General features: G+C 44.3%; 1 protein-coding gene across 3 annotated transcripts in view; it reads left to right on the plus strand.

Annotated features, from left to right (window-relative positions):
- The window catches only part of AREL1 (apoptosis resistant E3 ubiquitin protein ligase 1), a 708,282-nt gene that overhangs the window by 530,526 nt on the left and 153,658 nt on the right, over window positions 1–24,098 (plus strand). For all 3 annotated transcript variants that reach the window (XM_069208486.1, XM_069208484.1, XM_069208485.1), the window contains exons 18-19: window positions 19,844–19,933; window positions 23,699–23,874. In XM_069208486.1, the coding sequence (XP_069064587.1) occupies window positions 19,844–19,933; window positions 23,699–23,874 (266 nt within the window). The remainder of the gene's footprint in view (window positions 1–19,843; window positions 19,934–23,698; window positions 23,875–24,098) is intronic.

The raw sequence follows: 24,098 nt of genomic DNA on the forward strand, positions 1-24,098 counted from the left end.
TACCCTTTGGCCTGAAATCTGCTCCAAGAGTTTTCTCGAAATGTATGGCAGTGGTGGCGGCGCATCTACGAAGACAAAGGATATACATATATCCATACCTAGACGACTGGCTACTAAAGGCTTCTTCTCCGGAGCAGGCGAGAAGCCATCGGGACATTGTACTAGGAGTTTGCGAAGCTCTAGGTCTTCAGGTCAATTACCAGAAGTCAACCTTGACTCCAACGCAGAGTCTTCACTACCTAGGAGCTATCATAAACACAGAACTACAAAAAGTGTATCCTTCGGAGGAACGACTGTCCTCAATAAATATGAAGTGCCAGGACCTGTTGAGAGCCAGCGCACCTACGGCACGTCAGGTGACATCACTACTGGGCTCCATGGCATCGTGCATCTTTATTGTCCCAAATGCCAGACTCCACATGAGACCCCTCCAAGAGGCATTGGAGGCCAATTGGAGCCAAAGAACAGGTCGCTGGGAAGACACAATGCGGCTACCGGAGGTAGCACTGCAGTCATTGAGATGGTGGATGCACAGACCTCACCTGTCAGTGGGCGCTCCGTTTCACCAGGTACTTCCATCCGACACTCTGGTAACGGATGCGTCTCTTCAGGGATGGGGGGCTCATCTGGGTCCTTTTCAAGCGCAGGGTCTGTGGTCAGACAAGGAGAAGCAGTACCACATCAATCTGCTAGAACTCAGAGCGGTCCATCTGGCTCTCAAGTCTTTCACACCGCTAATTCAGGGGAAAACTCTATTGATACAGACGGACAATACAACCACGATGTATTACTTGAACAAACAAGGGGGAACGAGATCCCTACCCCTTTCACGAGAGTCCCAAGCGATATGGCATTGGCTCCTGGCCAGAGGAATGTCAATCACAGCAGTTCACCTGCCAGGTCAGCAGAACGTAGAAGCAGACTTTCTAAGCAGACACCTGGAGGACGTTCACGATTGGGTCCTGCACGACGAAGTCGCAGAATACATCTTCGCGCAATGGGGTCGGCCTCAACTGGACCTCTTCGCAGACGATGTAAACAGGAAATGCCCAGACTTCGCATCCAGGTTCTACCGTCCAGGATCTCGAGGGAATGCCCTGTTGATCGACTGGTCAGGGACATTTCTTTACGCTTTTCCTCCGACTCCCCTCATTCCGGCAGTGATCAGCAAACTTTACGGATCCAGGACCAGAATGATTCTTATAGCGCCACAATGGCCTCGACAATTCTGGTACACGGATCTCCTCAACCTGTCGGAAAAACCTCACAGGAGGCTGCCGTGCAGACCGGATCTTCTGAGCAGAATGGAGGGCAGGATTCTGCATCCCAACCTACCCTCTCTGAGCTTAACAGCATGGCTCCTGAATTCCTGCAGTATGGGCACCTAGGACTCTCGCAGGAGTGCATGAACATCTTGAAAGAGTCCAAACGGCCTTCCACGCGGCGTTCCTACGCTTTTAAGTGGAAGAGATTCTACATATGGTGCTGTCAGCAAGGCCATAATCCCATACGGGCGCAGGAGGACGTCATACTGTCCTATTTGCTTCACCTAGCGAAATCCGGTCTGCAGGTATCATCTATTAAGGTACATTTGTCTGCTATTACTGCCTATCGCAAGTCACCTTCTCAGGAATCCTTCTTTACGAAACCTGTAGTCAAGGATTTCTTAGAAGGTTTGAAGAAAGTTTTTCCGCCAATTCGGAGGCCTTCTCCTCCGTGGGAACTGAACATAGTCCTAGCAAAACTTATGGGCCCTCCTTTCGAGCCTATCCATAAGGCCTCCTTACAACACCTTACGTGGAAAACGGCTTTTCTGGTGGCCATTACTTCAGCGAGGAGGGTCAGTGAGATCCAGGCCTTGTCTGCAAAAGAACCGTACACGGTTTTTCATGACAATAGAGTAGTTCTGCGAACTCACCCATCTTTCCTTCCGAAGGTGGTGTCAGAATTCCATATTAATCAGACCATAACTTTACCGACGTTCTTTCCCAATCCGGAAACTCCGGCTGAGAAAGCATTGCACTCATTAGACTTGAAAAGAGTGCTGAAAGTTTATCTGGACAAGACAAAATCGATTAGAAACTCTAACCGCTTGTTTGTGAACTATGGTCATTTAAGGACAGGAGAAGCAGCATCTAAGCGAACAATATCAAGATGGATAGTCTCTTGTATTGTTAATACTTACCAGCTAGCTAATAGACAATTGCTAGCGCGGCCTAGAGCGCATTCCACAAGGGGAAAAGCGGCTACAGCTGCTCTCCTTAACAATGTTCCTATATCTGAGATTTGTAAGGCTGCTACATGGAAGTCTGTCCATACTTTTACAAGACATTATTGTTTAGACTCAGATGCAAGAGCGGATGCCCAAGTGGGGCAGGCCTCTCTAAGGAATTTATTTGCGTAAGACATGTCTATTCCTGCACTTCTATCGGACAGTCCGCTGGGTTTAGGGATGGGCTTGCTAATCTATTCAATGTTTATGACTATTGATGAGGATCCCCTGGAAGAGAAGGATAAGTTACTTACCTGTAAATCCTAGTTCTCTTCCAGGGGTATCCTCATCAAAGTCATAAACAACCCACCCTCCTCCCCGGACACACGTCTACTGGAAGTGCAGGACAGACAGTATTTTGATTCAATTATACAAATTGTCACCGTAAAAAGAACTGACCTAACTGTGAACCAACTGTCACCTTTCCTTCACCCCTGAGGCATGGTGGGATACTGGAGGTGCTCAGGGTCTTAAAGGCACAGTGCCAAAGTTTTTATGGTTCTCCTGTGTTAACCTACATGCAGCCTATTGGCTAAGAATGCTTCATTGTTTTTCAATGCAGTTTTTCTCTATTTTTTCACTAGAGTTTGCTACTGCGTACTTCCCCAAGCCTAGTTTTAGGAGCTTGGGTACTTATTTATGCTCTATTGTAGTATTTAAAAAAAAAAAAAAAAAAAAAAAAAAAACTTCATAGAAATAAAGCATTTTAGCCTGTTTTTAACATGATAGCCTGCATGACTGTTTGTTACACATGTATAATGTGTATATATTTTATATATGCTCCGGGGTCCCCGCACAAGGGCGGGAATATTCAATGTTTATGACTTTGATGAGGATACCCCTGGAAGAGAACTAGGATTTACAGGTAAGTAACTTATCCATATAGTCCATTAACAAGATGCCAATTTGAAAGTCAACACACCAACATTCTGATTTCATTGGCTCTGTGTCGCTCAACACGGACAGGGATCCTTAATAAACTGACTTCAGCATGCACATGTGGTGCAGATGTAGTGATCCACCCATGTCCTGTCTAAAACCCAGTGCACCAGATGCGAAGCTGCACAACAGCATGTGTCAACATGTCTGGGAATTGCTATGAAAGTATCCAATTCCAATATGATAGCTGGGGAAATTCACAAGGTGAGGAATGTGCAGGTAGATGGTCTCTGTACCAGAAAAGATGTGCACTACTCAGTAATATTTTATATTTTAGCTCTTGTGGGCTGCTTGAGAATATAGATCGGAATTCTAACTCTGTAACACAGTTCTTCTCATCGTGCCTTGTAAAAAAATAACATTCGTCACTAAAGGTAAATGTTCTAAAATTCCCTCTCAAGCTTCCTTGACCATGATTTTCAGGCTTAGAGTTTAGCCCTACATATTTGACTTTTGTTGAGAGGCAGGTGGTGGTTCTGCTTTGGAGACAGGAAATGGTTTTGGGGTATTCTCCCCAGTATTATTAGGTGTTTTAGTTTTCTCTCACATGAGGTGCTTTTGAGGTGTGATTGTCATTTCAGAATTGCCCCCTTTTTAATTGCCACACAAACAGTGTTTGAGAAGAACTGTATAGTTGATTTAACATCTATAAAGGTTTGGAGGTTCCCTCATTGCTGAACTTCCAGAGATCAGATGTTTGGTGCAAGAACTGGAAACAGCAAAATACATTTTGAAGCTGAGTTCATGTATGTATGCATGCATGTATGTATGTATGCATGCATGCCTGTCTTTCAGAAACCTTATGGCACAGCATACTTCTCTTTGCACAAACTTCATGACCTGCTCTCAGTGCTTTTAATTTCATGGACTAGTTTTTCCAATTTTGAACATTGTCAATTCATTCATTTACCCTTTCAGTGATTTTATATTCTTTGCATATAACTGAGCTAAAATTGGTATTCATATTTAAAACACTATTATTCTCAATCCTTGTGGAGCTTACAAAAATAACTCCATTATTATTTTTCATGGTCTTATGCAGCTTTTTGATGTTTGTTTCTTACTGTCATGCAAAAAAAAACATGCTTATTTAGAACTGAATATTTTTCTAGCCACTTTGCCAAAGACATCTACCTCTCTCAATGCCTTCCTTCACCTAGAAGGTTTTAACATTGACATTTTCTTTCTTGAAATACATTGACTTTGCTAGATTACCTATGAACTCTTAAGTTATTCTATTTTTTTCAACTTCGATAAGGGGGACATGCACATTCCCAAAGGTAACTTCAGACTTGCGATCCTACAAGTTCTGATTCAGTGTTAGTGTCATCAGCTTCATTTGGCACATTGTCAGAGGTAGAGACAAAGCATGCAGTAGCGGATCATGTTTTTTATTTACCTCGCCAATGACGTCCAAGCCCCTTCCGACCTCACTGTTTGCTGGGACTAGGCAATGTTGTGGTCCTAGATCACCTCATTTCATAAACCTAGCTTTGGTTTGTTGATTTTAGCAAAGTGAGGTTGGCTGATTGTGCACCCTAATGGGGTCACCTGTGATAGGAGCCTCCAGTGGCACTTTCCAAGAGCTTTATGCCGGACGTTTATGGGCGTTTGTGCTGTCTCAAAGCTTGAACTGTAGCTGCCGATAGCACATGACTCTAGAATTAAACTGGTTTCTATTGGGGGGTACGTCTGTCTGTCTTGATGGGATGAAAGCAATTGTCTATTTAATTGCTAGTTGCAGTTCTGCCATTGCACCACCTTGGATTCTTTGGACTCATTGATCCAACGTGCTGCATCCCTCATTTTTAGGGGTCAGTATCTATTTTAAAGCACTCATTACCTTCACCCCTTAGCCACTCTTAATGCTGATGTTCTGCAATCATTTCCTTACTCACCGATGACATTTTCCTGCTACTGTGGTGGTTAAATTATGACTCATGGAGCCATTTCATTATGTACATTGATAGCTTTTTTCACTGTATATAACTGCTGGTAACACCCGAGTCTGTGTGGGCTGTGTAATTAAGCACTTTTCTCTGCCCATAAGATCCCTCTAACATGAGCGATCATTGTGCTCTATAAGTCTTGAGATTGTGGGGGTGTATAGTTCTTTAATTTGCCTAACCTCTCCCCTTTGAAGATTTCTCTCAGTCATATTATGTAACAGATAAACAGTTTCAACAGGGCATACTGCAAGAGAAGACAGCTTGTGCGGGAGTGCAAGATAATATCTAATGTCAATACTCTGGTTCTACCTGGATATAGTTGACACAGCCTCCGAGGAGGTCAGTACAAGCATTTTTTCTCACTTTCACCCTGAGTTCCAACAGCATCTCATCAACCTACTATTTGATGGAGAACATCTTGCTGGACCTCAAGTAGACAGTAAGCTTGAGAAGATTAAAAGGGACACTGCTAAAGCTATGAGAGCCCTGCAAACAGTCTCGCAAAAATGGGTTGCGAAAACAGCAGATAAGAGGAGGTTCCAAGACTGTTAAAACAAACCAGCGCACAGGATTCCAGCAGCAGCAATCCTTTCAAAGGCATACCTCTAGGTTATACAGTTAATGTGTTTAGAAAGGCAATAGCACAGGAAAGATTCAAGGGGTCAAGTGAGCCTCCCTCCAAGCAGTGACTACCCATCTATCTCCCGCCGCACCCGCCAATAGCACAACACCTGTTGTGTAGGAGAATCAGACTGCTCTTTCTAGAGTAAAAAAACTCATACATGTGGATCTTTTCTATTCGTTCATCAGTTATCCTTCTTAGAGGATGTCATCCCTCTGCTCTGGAAGGTCGCTGCCATTTGTTTAGCATGTATCAACTTACAGGTCTTGGTCTCTGTTTCACCTTCACTGTTGTTCCATTTGTTTTAGCCAACTTCAGGCTCAAAACCTCAAATTAAGAGGAACTTTGATTTGGGTCAAATGCTGAAGCTAAAGAAATCCCCTGTGCTCAGTAATTTCACAAGCAACCACCCATCTACCATGTGCATCAGTCAGTGTCTGCCACTTTGGTTCTTGTGCTGTAAAATACATTGTATCCCCATCTCACTAAGTTTTAAGAGTTCTTTTTGTCAGAGGTGTGTCCCCTGAAAGAAAGCCACATCATTGTTTTGTCTTCTTGAAAAGTGGGCTCTGACAGTGCAGAGGATGGATCTGGCAGTGGTAACTCGAAAGGAGGCTCTTGTGAATCCTTGCGGCCCAAAGGTACAACAGATGGAGCCAGAAGACTACTAAAAACACACAACATGTCCTCCTTAAAGGCCTCCACCTGGTGTGCCTACTGGAGGAAAGACACATCTGTTTCTTTTTCTTATTGAAAAATTATGAAACATTAGACATTTCTGATTGGGCTGTTTGTACCATTGATGGTTTAGGTGGCAGGCTTTATAGGGTAATTTGTCATCATGTAGGTCAGTTTCTTCTCATTGTGTTGCTATTCTGCAGCCCGTTGTGATTCCTCTGAATGCTGTCAGCGATCTCTTTCCTTTCTTTTCTGTTAAATCATTACCCTGAGATGTATGATATGGCTTGGAAAATTTGGGTCACAACAGTTTTGCAGTCGACTCCCTCCTAACTTCTCTTTGGACCCAGAATGGCAGGAAGGGGGTCGAGCCCACGCTTCAACGAGTTAGGCTTATTCTTCGACTTTGAGCTTGACTTACTGGACAACTTTGACAGTGAAGAAAACTTGTAGCTGGAAGGGGTCTGTGCACTAGACTTAGAGCTGGACTGACACATGGTTAGTGACTTCTTTTGGTACTTGGCAACTTAAAACCTCACTTCACGACCCGCCTACCTCAAGCCCAAACACCAGAGGCACCCCATGTGAGTCTGTCACTGACATAGGTTACTAATAGCCACAGCTTTTTTAAAACTCTCTAATCTTAGATGTGGACATCGTCCCCTTGCACCCTAGAAAAATAATTTTGAAGAATTTGTCAACAGATGAAAATGAAAGCAGAGCTTCAGTCACTTTCAAAGGTACGTAAAGAAAGGAACTGACGTCTGCATGCAGGGGTGGTGCTGATATGTGGCTCTGCTCTATCACTTTTGTTCAGAACTAGCCCAACGTAGAGACGCACAGCACCAACTTGTGTTGCACAGGGACATTGATGTGCAAACATCAGGATTAAGTTTGGCACCTGTGGAATATTATAAGGTGAAGAATCTACAATTAGAAGTCTCTATAAGAAATGTTGTTCATTTAAAAACAAAGTCACTGTTTAATTATTCCTAATCATATACTATGGCTCAGAAAGTCTGAAGTAGTATAACATATGCTTGCTAAAGCAAACCACAAGGTTTACAGTGGTTCATAACTTTTGTGAACTAACCATTCCACAGCCTCAAGCTCGGAATGTGGCTTTTTTGAGTCGATCAAATTTCAGGTAGGGTCTAAATATCTTGCCCGAATAGCAATAAATGGGCAAGTAAAGCCCAAGACCTCCACTGCAGGGGGGCGATACAGTTGGGTGGAGGTGATAGTGTGCCTTGAGAGAAGGACAAGAGAGAGGATGGTGCTCTAAGGAAGTTCGCTATTTAGGAATTTTTAAATGAAATGTCTAAATAGTGCATTTTACAGCCCCATGATTCTGCAAATTGAGTAAAATCCAAATTCATGACAGTCAGTTTTAAAGTGTCATCATGTTTTCAGAGGTTATGGTGAGGGCTGGGGAACAGTCCAATAAAGTAGCAGACATTTGGGAAATCCTTTGTGAACCTCCCTGGAAAGTCCTGAAGAGCGTTTCCTAAAGGCTTTTTCAACCCTCACAGATTGGATGTAAACTCTAGGCATATGAGTGTTGCACTCTGTAGCGAAACAGTCTGCTCATAAAAAGCTTAAGTTGTTAAATACAGTCAACCAACTTTTTGAACTTTTCTCACAATTTTGTGGAGCATGGTGTGATAATCTGCCTGCACATCTTAGGTGCCAGGTGGATAACAGTTTTGTGGGTTTCTAGTTATTCTTTACTGTAAATTGTTTTTCTTTTCAACTGGTTGTAGTAAGTTGGTGCCACTTCCCTTCCCTATCGTCTGTCAACAAACACACACAGCCTTGCCTTGAGATACTAGCTAAGCATAAGACACTTACCAATACTGATTTGGTTGTAGACAGGGAGAGAGAAAAGCAAATATTTTTGGAAGGACATTAAGGCCCTCATTACGACTCTGGCGGGCAGAGGAGAAGTGGCAGTAATACCGCCAACAGGCTGGTGGAAAAAGAAAATGGAATTATGACCATGGCGGTTACCGCCATGGTCATCCGACCACTTCTCTACTCCGACCGCTGGGCTGGAGACTTCGGTCTCCAGCCCGGTGGCCGTCACCAGACCGCCAGAGGTGTCAGGACCCTGCATACCGCCATGGATTTCGGGTGGTTTGGAACGCCACGAAATCCATAGCGGTAGACACTATCAGTGCCAGGGAATTTCTTCACTGGCACTGAAAAGGGGTCTCCCCCACCCCCGAATCCTTCCCCCACACCCCTGACCCACCTACCACCCCCAAAGGTGGCAGGACCCCCCCCTCTCCACCCCTAACATTAACACACACACCCCCCCTACACGCACACATACACTACAACAACACATACCCACACACATACAGACATGCAAACAGACCAACCCCCACACATTTTCCTGACACAGCACACCCCCGCATGCATACACACACTCACACACCCCCTCTACATACTCACACGCACACCCCATGCACGCACACAACATACAACACCCCCTCCCCTAACGGACGATCACCTTACCTTGTCCGGTGATCCTCTGGGAGGGAACGGGATCCATGGGGGCTGTTCCGCTGCCAGCTCCCCGTCACCAGAACACCGCCACACCGAATCCTGGGTTGGTATTCTGTGGGCGGTGTTCTGATGACGGGGCGGTGGAGGTGGAGCAGCCTCCACTTCCCTGCCGACCGGCAGTATGGCTGCTGGCGGCTCTCCATCCAAAAAAGGGCAGCAGTCATGATGCGCTGCGTGGAAAACCACCTGCACTGGCGGTCTTCAGCACAGCAGTACCTCCGCGGTCTTCGAAAAAGCCCGCTGAGGTTGGAACGAGGGCCTAAATATGGTATTTTGTAGACATTAGTCAAAATAATGTGTTGGAAGCAAAAAACATGATTGCAAGAAAGGCGAATTATGTACCCACTCATCCTTTGCCCACACCAGATTGGATTCTGAATTAAATGCAATTCGTATGTCATCTCAGACACAGAAAACCACATAGAAATTGGAACGCCAATTTTGTAGGCACCAATCCAGACCTTTGAAAACCTCCCGCTTAAGAAGTCATCCCCTGGAGAATGGTTGAAACTCAAACGAATCATGAGGTATGCTGGAAGATGTATATTACCAAGTGATGATAAGTCAGAAAAATTAGAATAGTTACTTGCTACTACTGGAGACAGTTATACCTCACAAATCCGAACTGGAAAGAGATCACACATTATGGAGCTGGCTGAAAGTCTTGACTACAATGATAATATATTATAATGCTAAGGGTAACAATTTAAAAGAAAAGAGGGAATAGAGATCAGTGGCTGCATTCAGAGGAATCACACTGGGCTGCAGAATAGCAACAACATGTGCTGACCTACATAGTGACAAATTATCCTGCAAAACCTGCTATCTAAACCATAAATAGAACAAACAACCCTTTTAGAAATGTCTGATGTTTTATCTTTTTTCAAGAAAAAATAATAGATGTAGTCTTTCTCCAGGAGACACAGCAGGTGTAGGGCTTTAAGGAGTCTTCGCTGCACATTTTTGTCTCTCGCTATGCTCCTTCTGTCGCACTGATGCCAATTTCCATTCTGGCTGCAAATCCTGCGCTGGTCCATTCTTTATAAGCCTGTCCTGGAGGTCGAGCCGTTGCTGACTCTGGTGCCTGAGCATGGGCCGATCTGTCTTGGGCCCTGTTCGAGGTCCCGCTTTCACATAAATCCAGTGCACCCTTTTCCCATACGATCCAATTCGGACCAAAAGGCTGCTTTGCCACGGAGTGTTCCTCATATGCTCCATCATCTTTTTAGCTCAGATTCTAACCAGTTTGCCACCACCTGATAATAACAATAATGAAGATGATAATCATGTATCCTACATTAGGTTGTTGACATTATTTAGGTAGACTTGCAGGAATCCAGTGGGCTTGATACGTTCACTGATAAGGAGTTGATTTTGCCCCTTAGACCCCCAACAGGGTAAAGTGCTTCATTTGCTCTAGTAATTAGATGTGCAGCTGAGGTCCTGGCCTTCTGTTGCCTTCTGTTGAAGACAACACAAATGCTCTTACTGAGGTTTGGCACCCTAGGCCAGCCTTATTGGGGACCTTACTTCTGTTTAATAAAGCTCTAACCAACGCCCTTACTGGAACTTGGACTAAGCTTTGCTCATGTCCACCAGTAAACAGGCAGGTGGCCAGACACCACAGACCGGCTCCTGGTGACTTGAATTTTTTTACTCAGCCTCCTTCCCTTGAGAGTTTAGTGGCCCTGGTTTCCACAAGCAACGTGAACACGAATGCTTCTACCATGACTCCTCTAGGCAGAGAGTCAAAAAGGACTGAGGAGATTGGCAAGTGAATGTTCTTGTCAGCCACTTTGACACTGAAGTCGGTCACTGCGGTCTGCTTATTAGGTTACTTTGCACACGCCCTCTGGGACATGGCCAGCGATATCTTATCAGCAGCCTTGCAGAAGTTTCAGGCATCTTTGGCTCAAACCATTAGGAGGGCGAGGATACAAACACATGTGTAATTAGGGCTTACCTTGATACCACAGGATGCTTGGGAAGAGCAATAGACACTAATGTGTTGCTCCATTGTTGTGTATAGATGTGATCCACTGGATTTTCTGAAGGCGTGCCATGGATATGCTACTCGGCAAAAAGGCTGATTCTGTTCTAGAATGATTTAAGGAAAGTAGAGGAAAGACACATTCTTTGGGCCTATTCCACTGCTGCTCAATAGTTCCCTCATTAGTTTTGAACCTTCCAAGGAAAATCTACAGGGTTGGTGTAGACAAAAGCAGCTGCAGTCACCACCTCAACAGTCACCCCAGTCTTTTTGTGATTGGGGATGGGGATTAAGCAGACATCACACAGGTTACCATTGACACCATTCTTCTCAGTCCCCCAGCCCTGTCCCTTCAGCCCACATTCACTTTAGCTTCCCCTTAGAGAGAGACAACCACCGCTGGGAGACAGGTTCACACATTTTCTCCCAGGTTGACAGTCCATCACATCCGACAGATGGGTCCTCCAGATTGTCCAGCAGGGTTAAGCTTCACATTTATTTCCAAACCCCCACAAAGTTTTTTCCACATCACAGTGAAACAGAGGAGCACCATTTCACCTTACTACAAGATATGAGGACTCCACTGGCCAAAGGGGCTATTGAAAGGATGCCAGCTTACGAAATAGGGATGGAGTGTTACTTCTGGTATTCCCTTTTTTCAAAGAAGGACAGAGGCCTTCATCCTATTTTAGATGTTGGCCCTCTAAATTCGTTCTTACGGAACATCAAATTTAAAATGTTCACACTGGTCCAAATTTTGTCTGACCTGGATCCGGGCAATTGGATTTTTGCATTACGCCTGCAGGATGTGTATTTTCTTGTGCCTTTTCTGGCAGTTCGGCAGTCATTACCTGCAGTTTAAAGTCTGCCAGGAACCTTTTCAGTTTTCCTGGCTCCCCTTCAGCCTTAAGAGCGCTCCTCTGGTATTCACAAAAGCAATGGGAGTGATCACTGCCCCTCTTTGGAGGTTGGTTATCCCAGTCTTCACGTACTTTTATGAGTGGCTATTGAACTCAGGCTTGCCACAGTCAGTCGTAGATCCCCTCCTAACATAGTCGGAGTTTTCAACAAAGAGCTAATGTCACGCCTGCCACCTTCCCAGGGGCTTCCTCTTATAGGAGCTGTTTGGGACATGGTGCAGTTCAGGGCCTTTCCTCCACTGCAACAAATCCAAGACATTCATGCTATGATCCTGATGTTTCAGCTTTTGCCTTGGATCTCAGGGAGAGCAGCTCTGAGACTTCTTGGCGTGCTGGCCTAATCCACCCTGCTTGTCGACCATGCATGTGGCTTATGAGTGATTCTGTTGGAATTGGGTACAGGAATGGCGGTTGCATCCTGAGGTGGTGCAGGCCACCTCCTGACAGTAGGGAGAGCCCTGGCTGGATCTTTTCACCACCATCAAGAATGCGCTCTGTCAAACCTCCTGCGGGTTCGAGTTGCCAATATCACTCACTCTAGGATATGCATTTAGGCTAGAATGGAACACAGGACACCTGTATGCCTTCTCAACTTTTCCTCTCCTTAACAGAGCTCTGAAGAAGATCAGTAACTATCTCACCCAAGTTGTCATAGTGGCACTAGATTGGGTAATTAGAGTGAGGTACCCAGAACATCTGGGCATGAACATCTACCCTCTGATCAGGCTACCACTTCAGGAGGATCTTCTGTCTCAGAAGCAGGACAGGTATCCTCATTCAAACCGTCAGAAACTGCACCTCCGTGCGAGATTGAGCAGCAGCAGTTTAATCTACCACCTGAGGTTGTGTATGTCATTCTCGCAGCCAGTGTCCCTTTATAAAGTCCAAGTATTCCAGGCACTGGGAGAAATTTGTGCCTGGCCTTGAGTCTGCAGCAGAGACTCCTTACAAGCCAAACTGTTGGATGTTTTATTGTTTTTATCTTTGGCCCAGAAAAGTCTTGCAGTGGAGACTATTAAAGGTTAATTGTATGCTCTTTCTGCCTTTTTGATTTTGCTGGCCTAGCTATCTTTGTTTAAGCCACCACTTGTGATGCAAATTATTAAAAGTTTGAGGCACACGTTCTCCTTCCCAAATCATTTGTGATGCCACAGTGGGATCTTAATTTGGTCCTGATGTTCCTTAAGGGTACCCTCTTTTGAGCCAATGCAAACTGCGCCTTGCATCTTAAAAACGTTCTTCATCATTGCAATTACTTTAGCCTGTCACATGAGTGAGCTGCATGCTCTCTCATTGCAACTGCAGGACACCACCTTTTTCTCAAACAATCTGGTCTTGAGGATCAAGATATGTTTTATGCCAAAAGTCAAGACTCCTTTTCATGTTGGGCAGTTCAGCACCTTCCTAATGTTCTTTGCTCTGCCTCACCCCTTGAAAGAAGAGGAGTGGCTCCATAGGCTAAACCCCAGACATGCCTTAAGCTTTTACATCAGTTGTACCAAAAACTGTTGGGTGAACGATCAGCTTTTTTGTGTAGCTCTTGGGGACAAAGAAAGGTAAGATAGTACAGAAAATGACTTTGTTTAATTGGATAGCACATTTCATTAAAATGTGCAAACCATTGGCCAAGAAACAGCCTCTGGAAGGATTGAGGGCTCATTCCACCAGGGCCAAAGCTGGTACCACTGCATTGGCATGCAGAATGCCTGTTCTTGACATCTGTCAAGTCGTGACTTGTGCGTCAGAGCATATGTTCACAAAGCACTACTACCTTGACAGCATTGTCCAACAGATAGGGTATTTCGCCCATTCTATCATGCAGGATGTTTTGATGTAAGCCTAACTTACCTTTTAAGTGCGGCTGTCAGCCAATGGCTGATGGCCGCACTCCCTCTCCAGTGCAGGTGTTGGCCAACACTGGGGAGGCACTTAAAGGCCCCTCTGGTGCCAGATGGAGTCTTTTATTATTATGTAATATCAGGCTGTTCGGGAAGAGCTTCCTGAATGTCCTCAGTGCGCAGAGTGTGCTTATGGGCATAACAAGAATGTAAAAGTAAAACGACTTTCAATGAATCAGTGCTCAGGGCATATCAGCCCCCCAAGCACTGGTTCCTTTGGAAGAGTTGTCATTGGAAAGGGGAGAATCTCCTCTTCCCAATTCTAACTCTACCCATTGGATCCCTGCTTAGGGATTGCCACAGGAGAGTGAACCCCAATCAGGGATCCACCCAGTAGCCTCGAGTGATGCGAGGAGCGGCCCCTTAGGCAAGGGCTTGTGCTCCCTCCAGCAAATTTGATTGCCCTAGTCTTTCTGCACCCCCAGAGGCAGACAAGGGTAATTATCCTCCGTCCTGCCCATTGGGGAAGGGAGGGGCAGAAAACTCACTGGACACTAGGGAAAGATCTAAAAAAAATCTAGTGGTAGGGGTTGCCTAATATGGGATTGGCTGTGCCTCCAACCCAAAACAATGGGGCATCAGTCTTGTAATTACCACCAACCTTCCCCCCCTCCTCCTCATCCACTGTGGACAGAAAGCCACCCACTAGACACCAAGAAAAGGATATATTTTTTAAAAAGATATGTTGGCCATGCCTCCACCCCAGTCAAACGGGGTATCAGTCTTTCTGTCCCCCACCCTCCCCCAAGAGGGCAGAGGAGAGTAAATACCTCAGCTCTGCCTCTCCTCGCGTCAGAAAGCCCACTGTATGTCATGTTTTTTTTAATAAGAATTTAGGAATGGGGTCTGCCTGGCATGGCCATGTCCCCAACCCAACAAATTGGACATCAATCTCCCCCAAGAAGGGGCAGATGAGGCGGGTGCTAGACGCGTGCCAGACACCAGGGATTTCAAAATGGTGCCAAAACCAACAAAAACATGCAGCGGCCTACCCTGGCATCGAGCCATACCCCTGCCCCATTGGGGTCAGTAGTGTTTTTCTGCCCCACTGGGGAAGGTAGGAGGCTTGTCTAAGTTGGGGAGGCTGTCCCACGCTTGCCCCTGGGGGAGGGGGAGTTAGAGGATCCAGGGATTTCACCGCTGGGGCAAAACAAAGTGCTGCAGCTGTTGCACTCTGGTATTGGCCACACCTCTTCCCCAGAAGGGACAAACCAGCCTTTTTACCCCAAGGGCATACAGGTGGTGTGCTCCCAATTTGGCCCGTGAGGGAGGGGTGGGGGATCAGAAAGCCCAATGTATGGCAGGAATATATATATTTTTAATACAATAATATGGTAAGTCTGGCCTGTTCTAACATCAGGCTCCACACCTAAAGCCTCAGCCGTCTTTCTGCTCCCCTGCGGACTAGAACATCTCATCCTAATGGCAAGCCAGAGGGCATTTGATTCTTTTGGGTGTTGTTTTTACAAATGGGCCAAGAGATTGTTGCTGACTCCCTAAATGGTGAACAGCTGCACATTTTGGGCTTGGGTAGACTGCCACCTGTAAAAACCTACTTGACCCAGACAATTTTGAAAATTAGACATCTGGGGAAGTTCAGGGTGGTGTGCGTCTCATGGATCCCACACCATTTTCCTACCCACAGTGCCGCCACACCTCAAATTTTGACTAAAGACACACATTTCTGTGATCTTCAGAGACCCACAAACGTCCTATCACACAGCATCCCCCGAAGCCTCCTGATAAAAATGGTACCGCACTTGTGTAAATGGACCAAGAGACCTTGACACAAAAGGCCCCATAGTGCTTTGTAGAGAGATCAGCAATAGGGGTGGTTGCTTGATTTGGGTCCGTGCTCGGCCGCCACCCATGGAAACCTACCAACCACAGGCATTTTTGAAAAGTAGACAATCAGGGGATCTCAGGGTGGTGTGATTTGCAAGGGTCCCACAAGGTTTTCTTACAAACAGTGCCCTGCAAACTTCAAACTTTGCCCCAATTCATGGATTTTCCATATATTGCTGTGATGGAAGCTTCTGGAATCTGCAGGAATCCACAAAATTCTTTCCACTCAGCATTGCTCCACTTGTGCCAATAAACGCAATGTGCCTCTTGTGTGGTTGGGCCTAGTGCCTGTGACAGAAATGGATTAAACCATGTTCAATAGGAGTCACCTCGTAAGGGGCGTATATCCATGTTGTGTTTTGGGTTGTTTCCTTTAGTGGGCACTAGGCCTACCCACACAAGTGAGTACCACTTTTATCGGTAGACTTCAGGGAATGCAGGGTGAAAGGAAGTGTGTGGCTCCTTGCAGATTCCAGAACTTCCAATCACAGAAATGTGAGGCTAATATGTTTTTGTCAAGATTTGAGGTTTGCAAGGGATTCTGGTTAAAAACAAATCTGGTGAGAGCCACGCAACTCACCCCACTCTGGATTCCCCCAGGTGTCTAGTTTTCAAAAAAGCATACATGGGCTATGTTTCCCTAGGATTCTGGCTGAGCTAGTGCCCAAAATCCAGAGCTACCCACTTAGCAAAAAAAGGTTATGTTTTGAGTGGATAAATGTTATGTATCCATGTTGCATTTTGGTGCATTCCTTTTGTGGAAACTATGCTCAGCTACACAAGTGAAGTGCCATTTTTATCAGTAGACTTGGGGGGAATGGTGGGTGGAAGTAACTTTGAGGCTCCCCGCAAATTCCACAACTTTCCACCACAGAAATGTGAGGAAAAAGTGTTTTTTAGTCAACATATGAGGTTTGCAACGGTCAGTGGGTTAAAAAAAAAAATCTTATTAAGAACCATGCAGTCACTCCACCCTGCAGTTCCCAAAGTGTCTAATTTTCAAAAATGTTCAGGTTTGCTGGGTTTCCCAAGGTGCTGGCTGAGCCATGGCCCAAAATCCACAGCTACCTCCTTAGCAAACAAATGGTCAATTTTGAGTGCAAAAATGTGATGTATCTAGGTTGCATTTAGAGGGTGATTCCTGTCATGGGCACTAGGCCTACCCTCACGCCAGGCACCATTTTAATCGGAATACATGTGGAAGCATAGAAAAGTAGAACATTTGTTATAATCAATTGGAATTTTCTAAGTTTGTGCCTTCAAAATGTAATCCATTGTGCAAGAAGAAGACATTTTGAAACATACCTTCTAAATCTATGCATGTCCACAAATTCAGAGATGCACAAATAACCACTGTTCCTAAACTTGATATCTTGTACCTATTTCAGAAATGCAATTGTTTTCTTGATACCCATTTTCACTCTACATATTTCACCGTATGAATTGGTCTATTCTCGGTACACAATGAAAACCCATTGCATGGTGCAGCTCAGTTGTTTGCTCTGGGTGCCTTTAGTTCTTGGAGAACCTACAAACTATATATCCCCACTTGAAGATTCTAGTGGGCATCATGGTATATTGCTTTTGTGAATCAGCCATTGTGACAAAAGGTTACCGATGAAAACGTCATAAATGGCTGTTTTACTCATTTTCAATATTTATTTATGTTAACAGTTAGTTTCTTTCAGAAAACCTTGTGAAATCTACACACATGACCTGAATTTGGAATTGTGTCTACTTTTCAGAAATCTATAGCTTTCCCTGATCACCAATGGGTTTTACACTAGTTTCCACCACAAACTTGAAGGTTGAGCGCACAAAAAATGGGAAAAATTAGCAACCTCTTCGAAAAATTAAAAAAGTTGTTTTTTTATTCAGCTCTGCATGTTCCAGAAAGCTGGGAAGATGGTGTCTTTAGCACAGGAAACCGTTTGTTGATGCCTTTTTAGGGGAAAAAACAGACATTTTGTTAGCTGTAGTTCCAAATCCAAATTTAGATATATTTTGCTTATTTTCTCTGCCCCGTCCAGGGGAACCCACAAATCCTGGGTACTTTTAGAATCCCCAGGATGTTGAACAAAATTACACAATTTTGGTGTGGATACCTGTATTGCTACATGCACTTCGTGCAAGGTAAACAGTGGTGCAGGGTGTGGACCATTGGCCTCTGCTTCCATTGGCCTTCACTTCCATTTTAGTTCACGTCTCCATTTTGTCGAGTCTGGTTCTGTGCGTAAGGCACTGTTCTGTGTTTTTCCACAAGCTTCGGCAAGCTGCAGGGTGGGGTGTTTTTCTGCTCAACTTCGCTCCATCTGCCTGATACGAAGGGCGCTATTTACATTCCACGAGCTATCAGTTAGGACAACAGGGGGATGCGCCTGTACTCAAGGAGGAATGCAAACTTCACCTTGGAGCCCTCTCCTGGGAACCTGGCCCATTCTGAGGAGACGTCTCGAAGGGTGAACAAGGTACCGCCGATTGCACAATTTGTAAAGGAGGGGGTCTTTTTCTAGAAAAGACTCCTGGGCGTTAGTAACTACTATAAAGGTCAGGAGCCTGGATGGACTGGTTTAGGAACTCTCTTCTGGGTTGGACGCAACGCCAAGAGGACTGATTGTCCCGAAGGAGACTCCCTGTGCCAGGAGGGATGCAGAATCTCTTTTCGGTGAAGCCTTTCTATTTATAAGCATTGAAGTATATCGTGTGTTATATGCACTTATTCTTGCAGTTATTTTCATGCTATTAAGCATTGAAGTATATTGTGTGTGCATGTGTTATATGCACTTATTCTTGCAGTTATTTTCATGCTATTCTTCATGATATCATAGAGTGCTTATATTCTCACCATTATTCTCATGTTATTCTCTTGATGTATATTAGTGTGGTTAGTTTTGCCATCTGAGAACTTGCCCCTTAAATAAACTTGATTATTCTACTCACTAAGGTGTCTGAGAGTGATTGCTTTACATTGTGCCTTAAACTATCCTGAAGTGCATAGTTCTGATATTCTGAAGAGTAAAGCAACACAATACCTTATACGAAAAAATAGGTTATGGAGCCCTGATCGTGAACTACCCTGATCATGAACTACCCCAAGTAGCCAAACAAGGGCTTGTCACTGGGGTGAGAGAGGATTGGGGAAAGGCCCAATAGATAAGGTGTTAAGAGACCCACCACCTTGAGGGGTACTGTCTTGGTGTCTGTCTAAAGGTGAGGAATATGCGGTTAGAAGTATCCACATTAAGACCGGTTTCTGATTGATACTCTCACCTTCCCGATTCTGTGGGGTGGTTTCTTTTTACTATGTAAAAAGGTCCCAAATTAGAGATCTGCACACTGGTACCTCCAGTTGTTTTCTGCTCTGACCGCACAGAAATAGTCAAGCAAGAAACTGATGGCATTGTTCAGGAGTGGCACTTATATGACACTTCTGAAGTGGAAATAGGCCACACAGAGCAGTACAACGCCACCTAACGTTGCTTGGTAGCACTGCTTTTTAAACTTTCAGATCCAACCTGGTGCCTGGGAAATATTCTAAACGTGAGGAATCTGCAGTTAGATAGAGTATTCAACAGAAAGAGCATTGCCGAAAGAAAGTCACTTGTTCTTTTCAACATTTATGCTGTGATAAATATTTTAAGGTTGCTATTTGGTGGCATAAGTACATTCATGTAATCAATCAGTCAATCATGGATTTGTGAAGTGATGCTACATCAGCAGGGACAAGTAGACGTTATTGCCATAATGTACTGTGGATAAGTTAAAAAAACATTTACCCTCTTGCGGAGGAACTTTGCTAATTAATTGTCCATCTTCGCTTTTGTAGAATTTTCTGTGAACATTATTCATAATTATTTGAATCGCTTTACACTGTTGGTCTGACACATGGTTTTTTTGAGTGTGTCCAACCAGCCTTTAAGCACCATCTGTTTTTAGTCTGATGCTGTTTTTAGAATATTTGTGTCAAGGAACTTGTGATTTGCAGTGTGTGCAGTTCTGTTTATTGGCTTTCCTTCTTTTATTTTTCTGTATTTGAAACAGCTCCTGTTTACTTAGTTAAGAACATTCTCCTTACCTCAGATCATTGATTCTGAGGCATTCTTTTACTTGTACGTTTAATTCACAAGAACATTTCTAATTATTTTTTGGTCTCTTTCAGCTGCTTATGTGTGGCACTGGGGACATCAATGTCTCTGATTTCAAGGCACATGTTATCGTGGTGGGCGGATCCTGGCATTTTAGAGAGAAGGTAAGAGGTGCAACTCATCAGTAAGCTTGTACACAGCCACAGGTAAAGGTTTTTTCACCCAAAGGGTCAGTTTTTTTTTTGTCATATTGGGTAAAGTGTATCTACAAAGTAAAGAGTTACTTAATAGTCACAGTATGCGTAAAATAGGGCTTACCCTTGGGGAGATTCTGTTATGGAGAAACTGGGCTTTCATGGAGGGGTTTGCCAATCAAATGTCATTTTTATCAGTAAGGAAGCCATATTAAGTGGGGGCAGTGATATTTGCCTGTAGCCCTATTGGTACCCGTTATGAAGCAGGATTTAGAACTCATGACAGGATTTGATTGGGGGAGTTTTACAGGAAGCAGCTGGGAATACGTGTTTCTAATGTGCCATTTGTGTCTAAGGGTACTCTTTTTGCAAAGAGCGCTCGATGTCAAGTAGTGTCGGATAAAACTGGAACTGCAATACGTGCATTGACTATTTGCTCATTAGAGCTAGAAAATGCATCATCTGAGGGTATTCATAGTTTAGCAAACCATTTCAGGAATTATTATGGTATGATAAGGGCTTGCTGGTAATATTATTTCTTTCCCCGTTTTATCTTATTTTCCTTGCTGCAGCACAGCACGTCATCCTCCATAGCTCCCTTTTCCCTCTATTTATTCATTCGAATTCCTGTTGATGTCTGCCCTGCTCGATTTCCCACATAATTCTCTCTTTATTTTTTTTACTTCTTGTGTTTGACTTCTACTTTCCTCTTGCTCAAATGAGCAAGGCCATAGCTAGACCATTCAGATTCTATTCATGTTGCCATCTTTTTCTTAACAAAATAGACTAAAATGTTTGTAGAAAACAAAGTTCGGACTCCTGCCACAAAGCTCTACATATACTTCAGCAGACGTTTGAAGACCTCTGAAGAGACTTGAGTATAACTTCCGTAGCATGTCGCAATTTCGAAAGCATTAAATGTGCTGCACCTGTACAACTGTCCTTGATGCTTTCAAGGAACGTGGCCGGGGGGGTGTTGTCAGGCACAGGGCTGGAAAAGTTTTTAGGCACAAGTCATCATTTATTACCACAGCTTGTTATGCACAGGTCCGTGAGAGTTTGTCAGAGAATGAACATAAAGGAATATTGACTGAATAATGGAAGGGAAAGGTCCAAGATGATTTGTATTTATCTATAATGGGACAGTGAAAGGAGATGCCTCTCTTTATATGGTCACTCCCAAAGTTTTGGACTGATGCTGTTGGTTTTTCGATTCTGAGAGTGCACTGAGACCTGCTAACGAGACCTCAGTGCCTGTGCCCTGACCTTAAAGTTTGTATATTTGATTACAATTGTCATAAGCTAACTTACTTATGGTACCCAGGTCCTGTATGTTAGAGTAGGAGAAGCCACCTTTGAAAGTCAAATGGTGAACACTTGATAGGGGGGCTGCTGTATTGTTGAGGTAGACAGGCTGATACTCGGGAAGAAGAGAGGAAACAATTGGCCAAATTGTTTTTTTCAGGGGCGTGTCACCCCCTTGGTAGCCAAACCTCTGGGTTGGACTAGGGAGCGCTGTATGCCAAAAGAGGAGTTCTGCTATGTTAGAAGTGGGCAGAATGTTGCGTCCTGGGCCAGCTAGATGCCACACTTAGCAGGAAGAGTTCATCAGGAGGGAGGGAACCTGGTAGCCATTGGCTACCAGCCTCATTCTACCCTAAGGGTATTTTCTGAGGATAAACAGGACACCGTGGCCAACCAGATCTCATATATCGTTGGACTGGACAAGAGTACCAAAGAAGGACTTGTCTGGTGCACCAAGGACTCGGCAAAGGAAGGCTGCACTGACGTGGACTGTACCTGGTGAGCCAGGTGGCTAATAAAGGTGAAGGTGCTGTTCCTGCTGTGTCCTACGTCTACGTAGCTTAGCAGAAGAAAGAAACTCCAAGGATCAGCTGGCTGACCTACTGTTCACAGCACAGGGGTCATAACAGCTGAAGAAACCTGCTGAGGCAAGTTGGTATCCCAGATGTTCACATTGTCACCACCTGCCACTGTGCAACACCAGAGACCAGGACTCGATGCATAAAGTTGCACTGAGTCTGCTGGACTCTGAAGAGTTATCTGAGTGCAACTTGGTCACCCAGAAGCCAAGCTATCCTCCAAGTAAGGATTGAGCTGTAACCACAATATCAAGGGACTGGTAGTCCAGTGACGACTGGGCTTCTGCAAGGACCAAGAGGACTTCGAGGTATGTCACCCCTGTGGCCATGACGGCGTCACCAATTTCGTGGGCTGAAGAGTAGCTGCAGAAAGATTCCCTATTGACTGCATCGCATCCAAAGCATCCTTGAACATGTTCATCATTCTGTATCCCTAGCATCAGGACCACTTCCATAGAAATCTAGTGCAAGAGGGTAAAAGTGCCTGGAACTGATTGAAGCTTGCTTCTTTCGCCAAGGTAATTGTGCCTGAGGACCTTGCTGGTTTCCTTGACCAGCTCCATGCCAGAGTTAGATGCCTAAAGCAACTCTAAGTAACCACATAGATACTTACCTAAGTTGTTCTTGAAAACGTTTCAAAGTGAAAAATTATTGAATTTGCCAATGTTTGTTCACAGTAAACTAGAAAGGTGTATATTTACTATACTTTACTGTACCTTGCAAATTTTGTATCTCTAGAACCCTCCACTGGATCTTTTTCGTTTTGGTGTCTAAAATACATAAAATACGATCATTTTTGTTAGTTGGTGTCAGATTTCTTGAGTGTCTTGTGTATTTCTTCAATTGTTTTGGTGATTTTTAAATGCTTAACATTTGTTCCTTTGTGTAAATCTGACTGCTCAGAGTCATAGCTACCCAAGGTAGAGCTAAGGGTTTCTCAAAGGAAACGTGCTGGTCCTAAAGGGGTTGGAAAGTGTATTACACAGTGAGGTTGCACAGTCACACCGTATAATACACCCCATTTCCTCACAGGCAACAACCAAAAAACAAGCATTTACAATGCAACGAGTCTCGCGTTTGATCACGTTAGAGCTGATCGCGTTGTAAACTCCTAACCTGACTTTTCACCTATCGGGCAAAAGTGCATTTGTGTACACAACCCGAAAAAGTGAAATTAACTATGTAAAGCGCTCGACTTCTGCCAAGCGAGATCGCGCTTGTAAATTAGAGAAAAAGAAGTCCATGAGCCCGATGGAAAACAGCGAGCCTCGCATGTTTTCTGTACTTGGTCGCTGCGCTCGAGGAGGGCTAGCCACCAGAAAAGGCATGACTTATGCTTGCCTTTGACTAATGAAAGCAAGCAGATTTTATTAGGCAAGCCCATGAGCCAATAAAAAACACTGACGTGAAGTTGACCGGGCTCCAAGCCCTTTTCTAAATACAAAAGCGTCTCACTGCGATACGCATGCGCGAGCGCATGCAACGCAGGCTCGACCCTAATGATGGAAAGAAATACTGCAGAATGATTACTTGTGGCAAATATTAATTCAGGCGCTACTTTCCATCACTTATTATTCTTTCTGTTATGGATATATAGGAGTTGTTTAAGTGACTGGGGGGGCAGTTGTACTGTAGAACACTATGATATTCATGTTGTCTCTTTCTCTGTATTGGTTTCTCTGGCTTTATTTCACCATTTCCCCTTTGCTTTCGATTTTCCTATATATCTTCACTTAGTACTTCTTTCACCCACTTGTTCTCTTTTTCCATATGTCGAATGTCTTCTCTTTTGTTCAGTTTCTGAGAATATTATAACTTTGTCCTAGTTCCACTCTTATTTATTTCCTTGTAGATAATGACTTGGTTCTGGGCTGTGGTCTCTAGTTTCACTCAAGAAGAACTTGCTCGGCTGCTGCAGTTCACAACAGGATCTTCCCAGCTGCCTCCTGGGGGGTTTGCAGCCCTTTGCCCATCCTTCCAGATTATTGCATCCCCCACTCACAGCTCCCTGCCAATGGCACACACGTGGTAAGTACCACATTTCCTATGTAATATCCACAGCTCACATATGATGTCATATATTTCAGTCACAAACAAAAACGTAGACCGCCACCAATACAGTACATGGTGTCTGTGTGCTAATGATTAATGTGCAGTGTCTCTCTAGCATTACAGATTCATCTTCTAACACATCCAATTGCACCAAACGATGTAGGACATGGTTACACACTGGTTTAGTTCACTTTATCAAA

This window comes from Pleurodeles waltl, chromosome 9 (genome assembly GCF_031143425.1).
Source record: "Pleurodeles waltl isolate 20211129_DDA chromosome 9, aPleWal1.hap1.20221129, whole genome shotgun sequence".
NCBI classification, from domain to species: Eukaryota; Metazoa; Chordata; class Amphibia; order Caudata; family Salamandridae; genus Pleurodeles; species Pleurodeles waltl.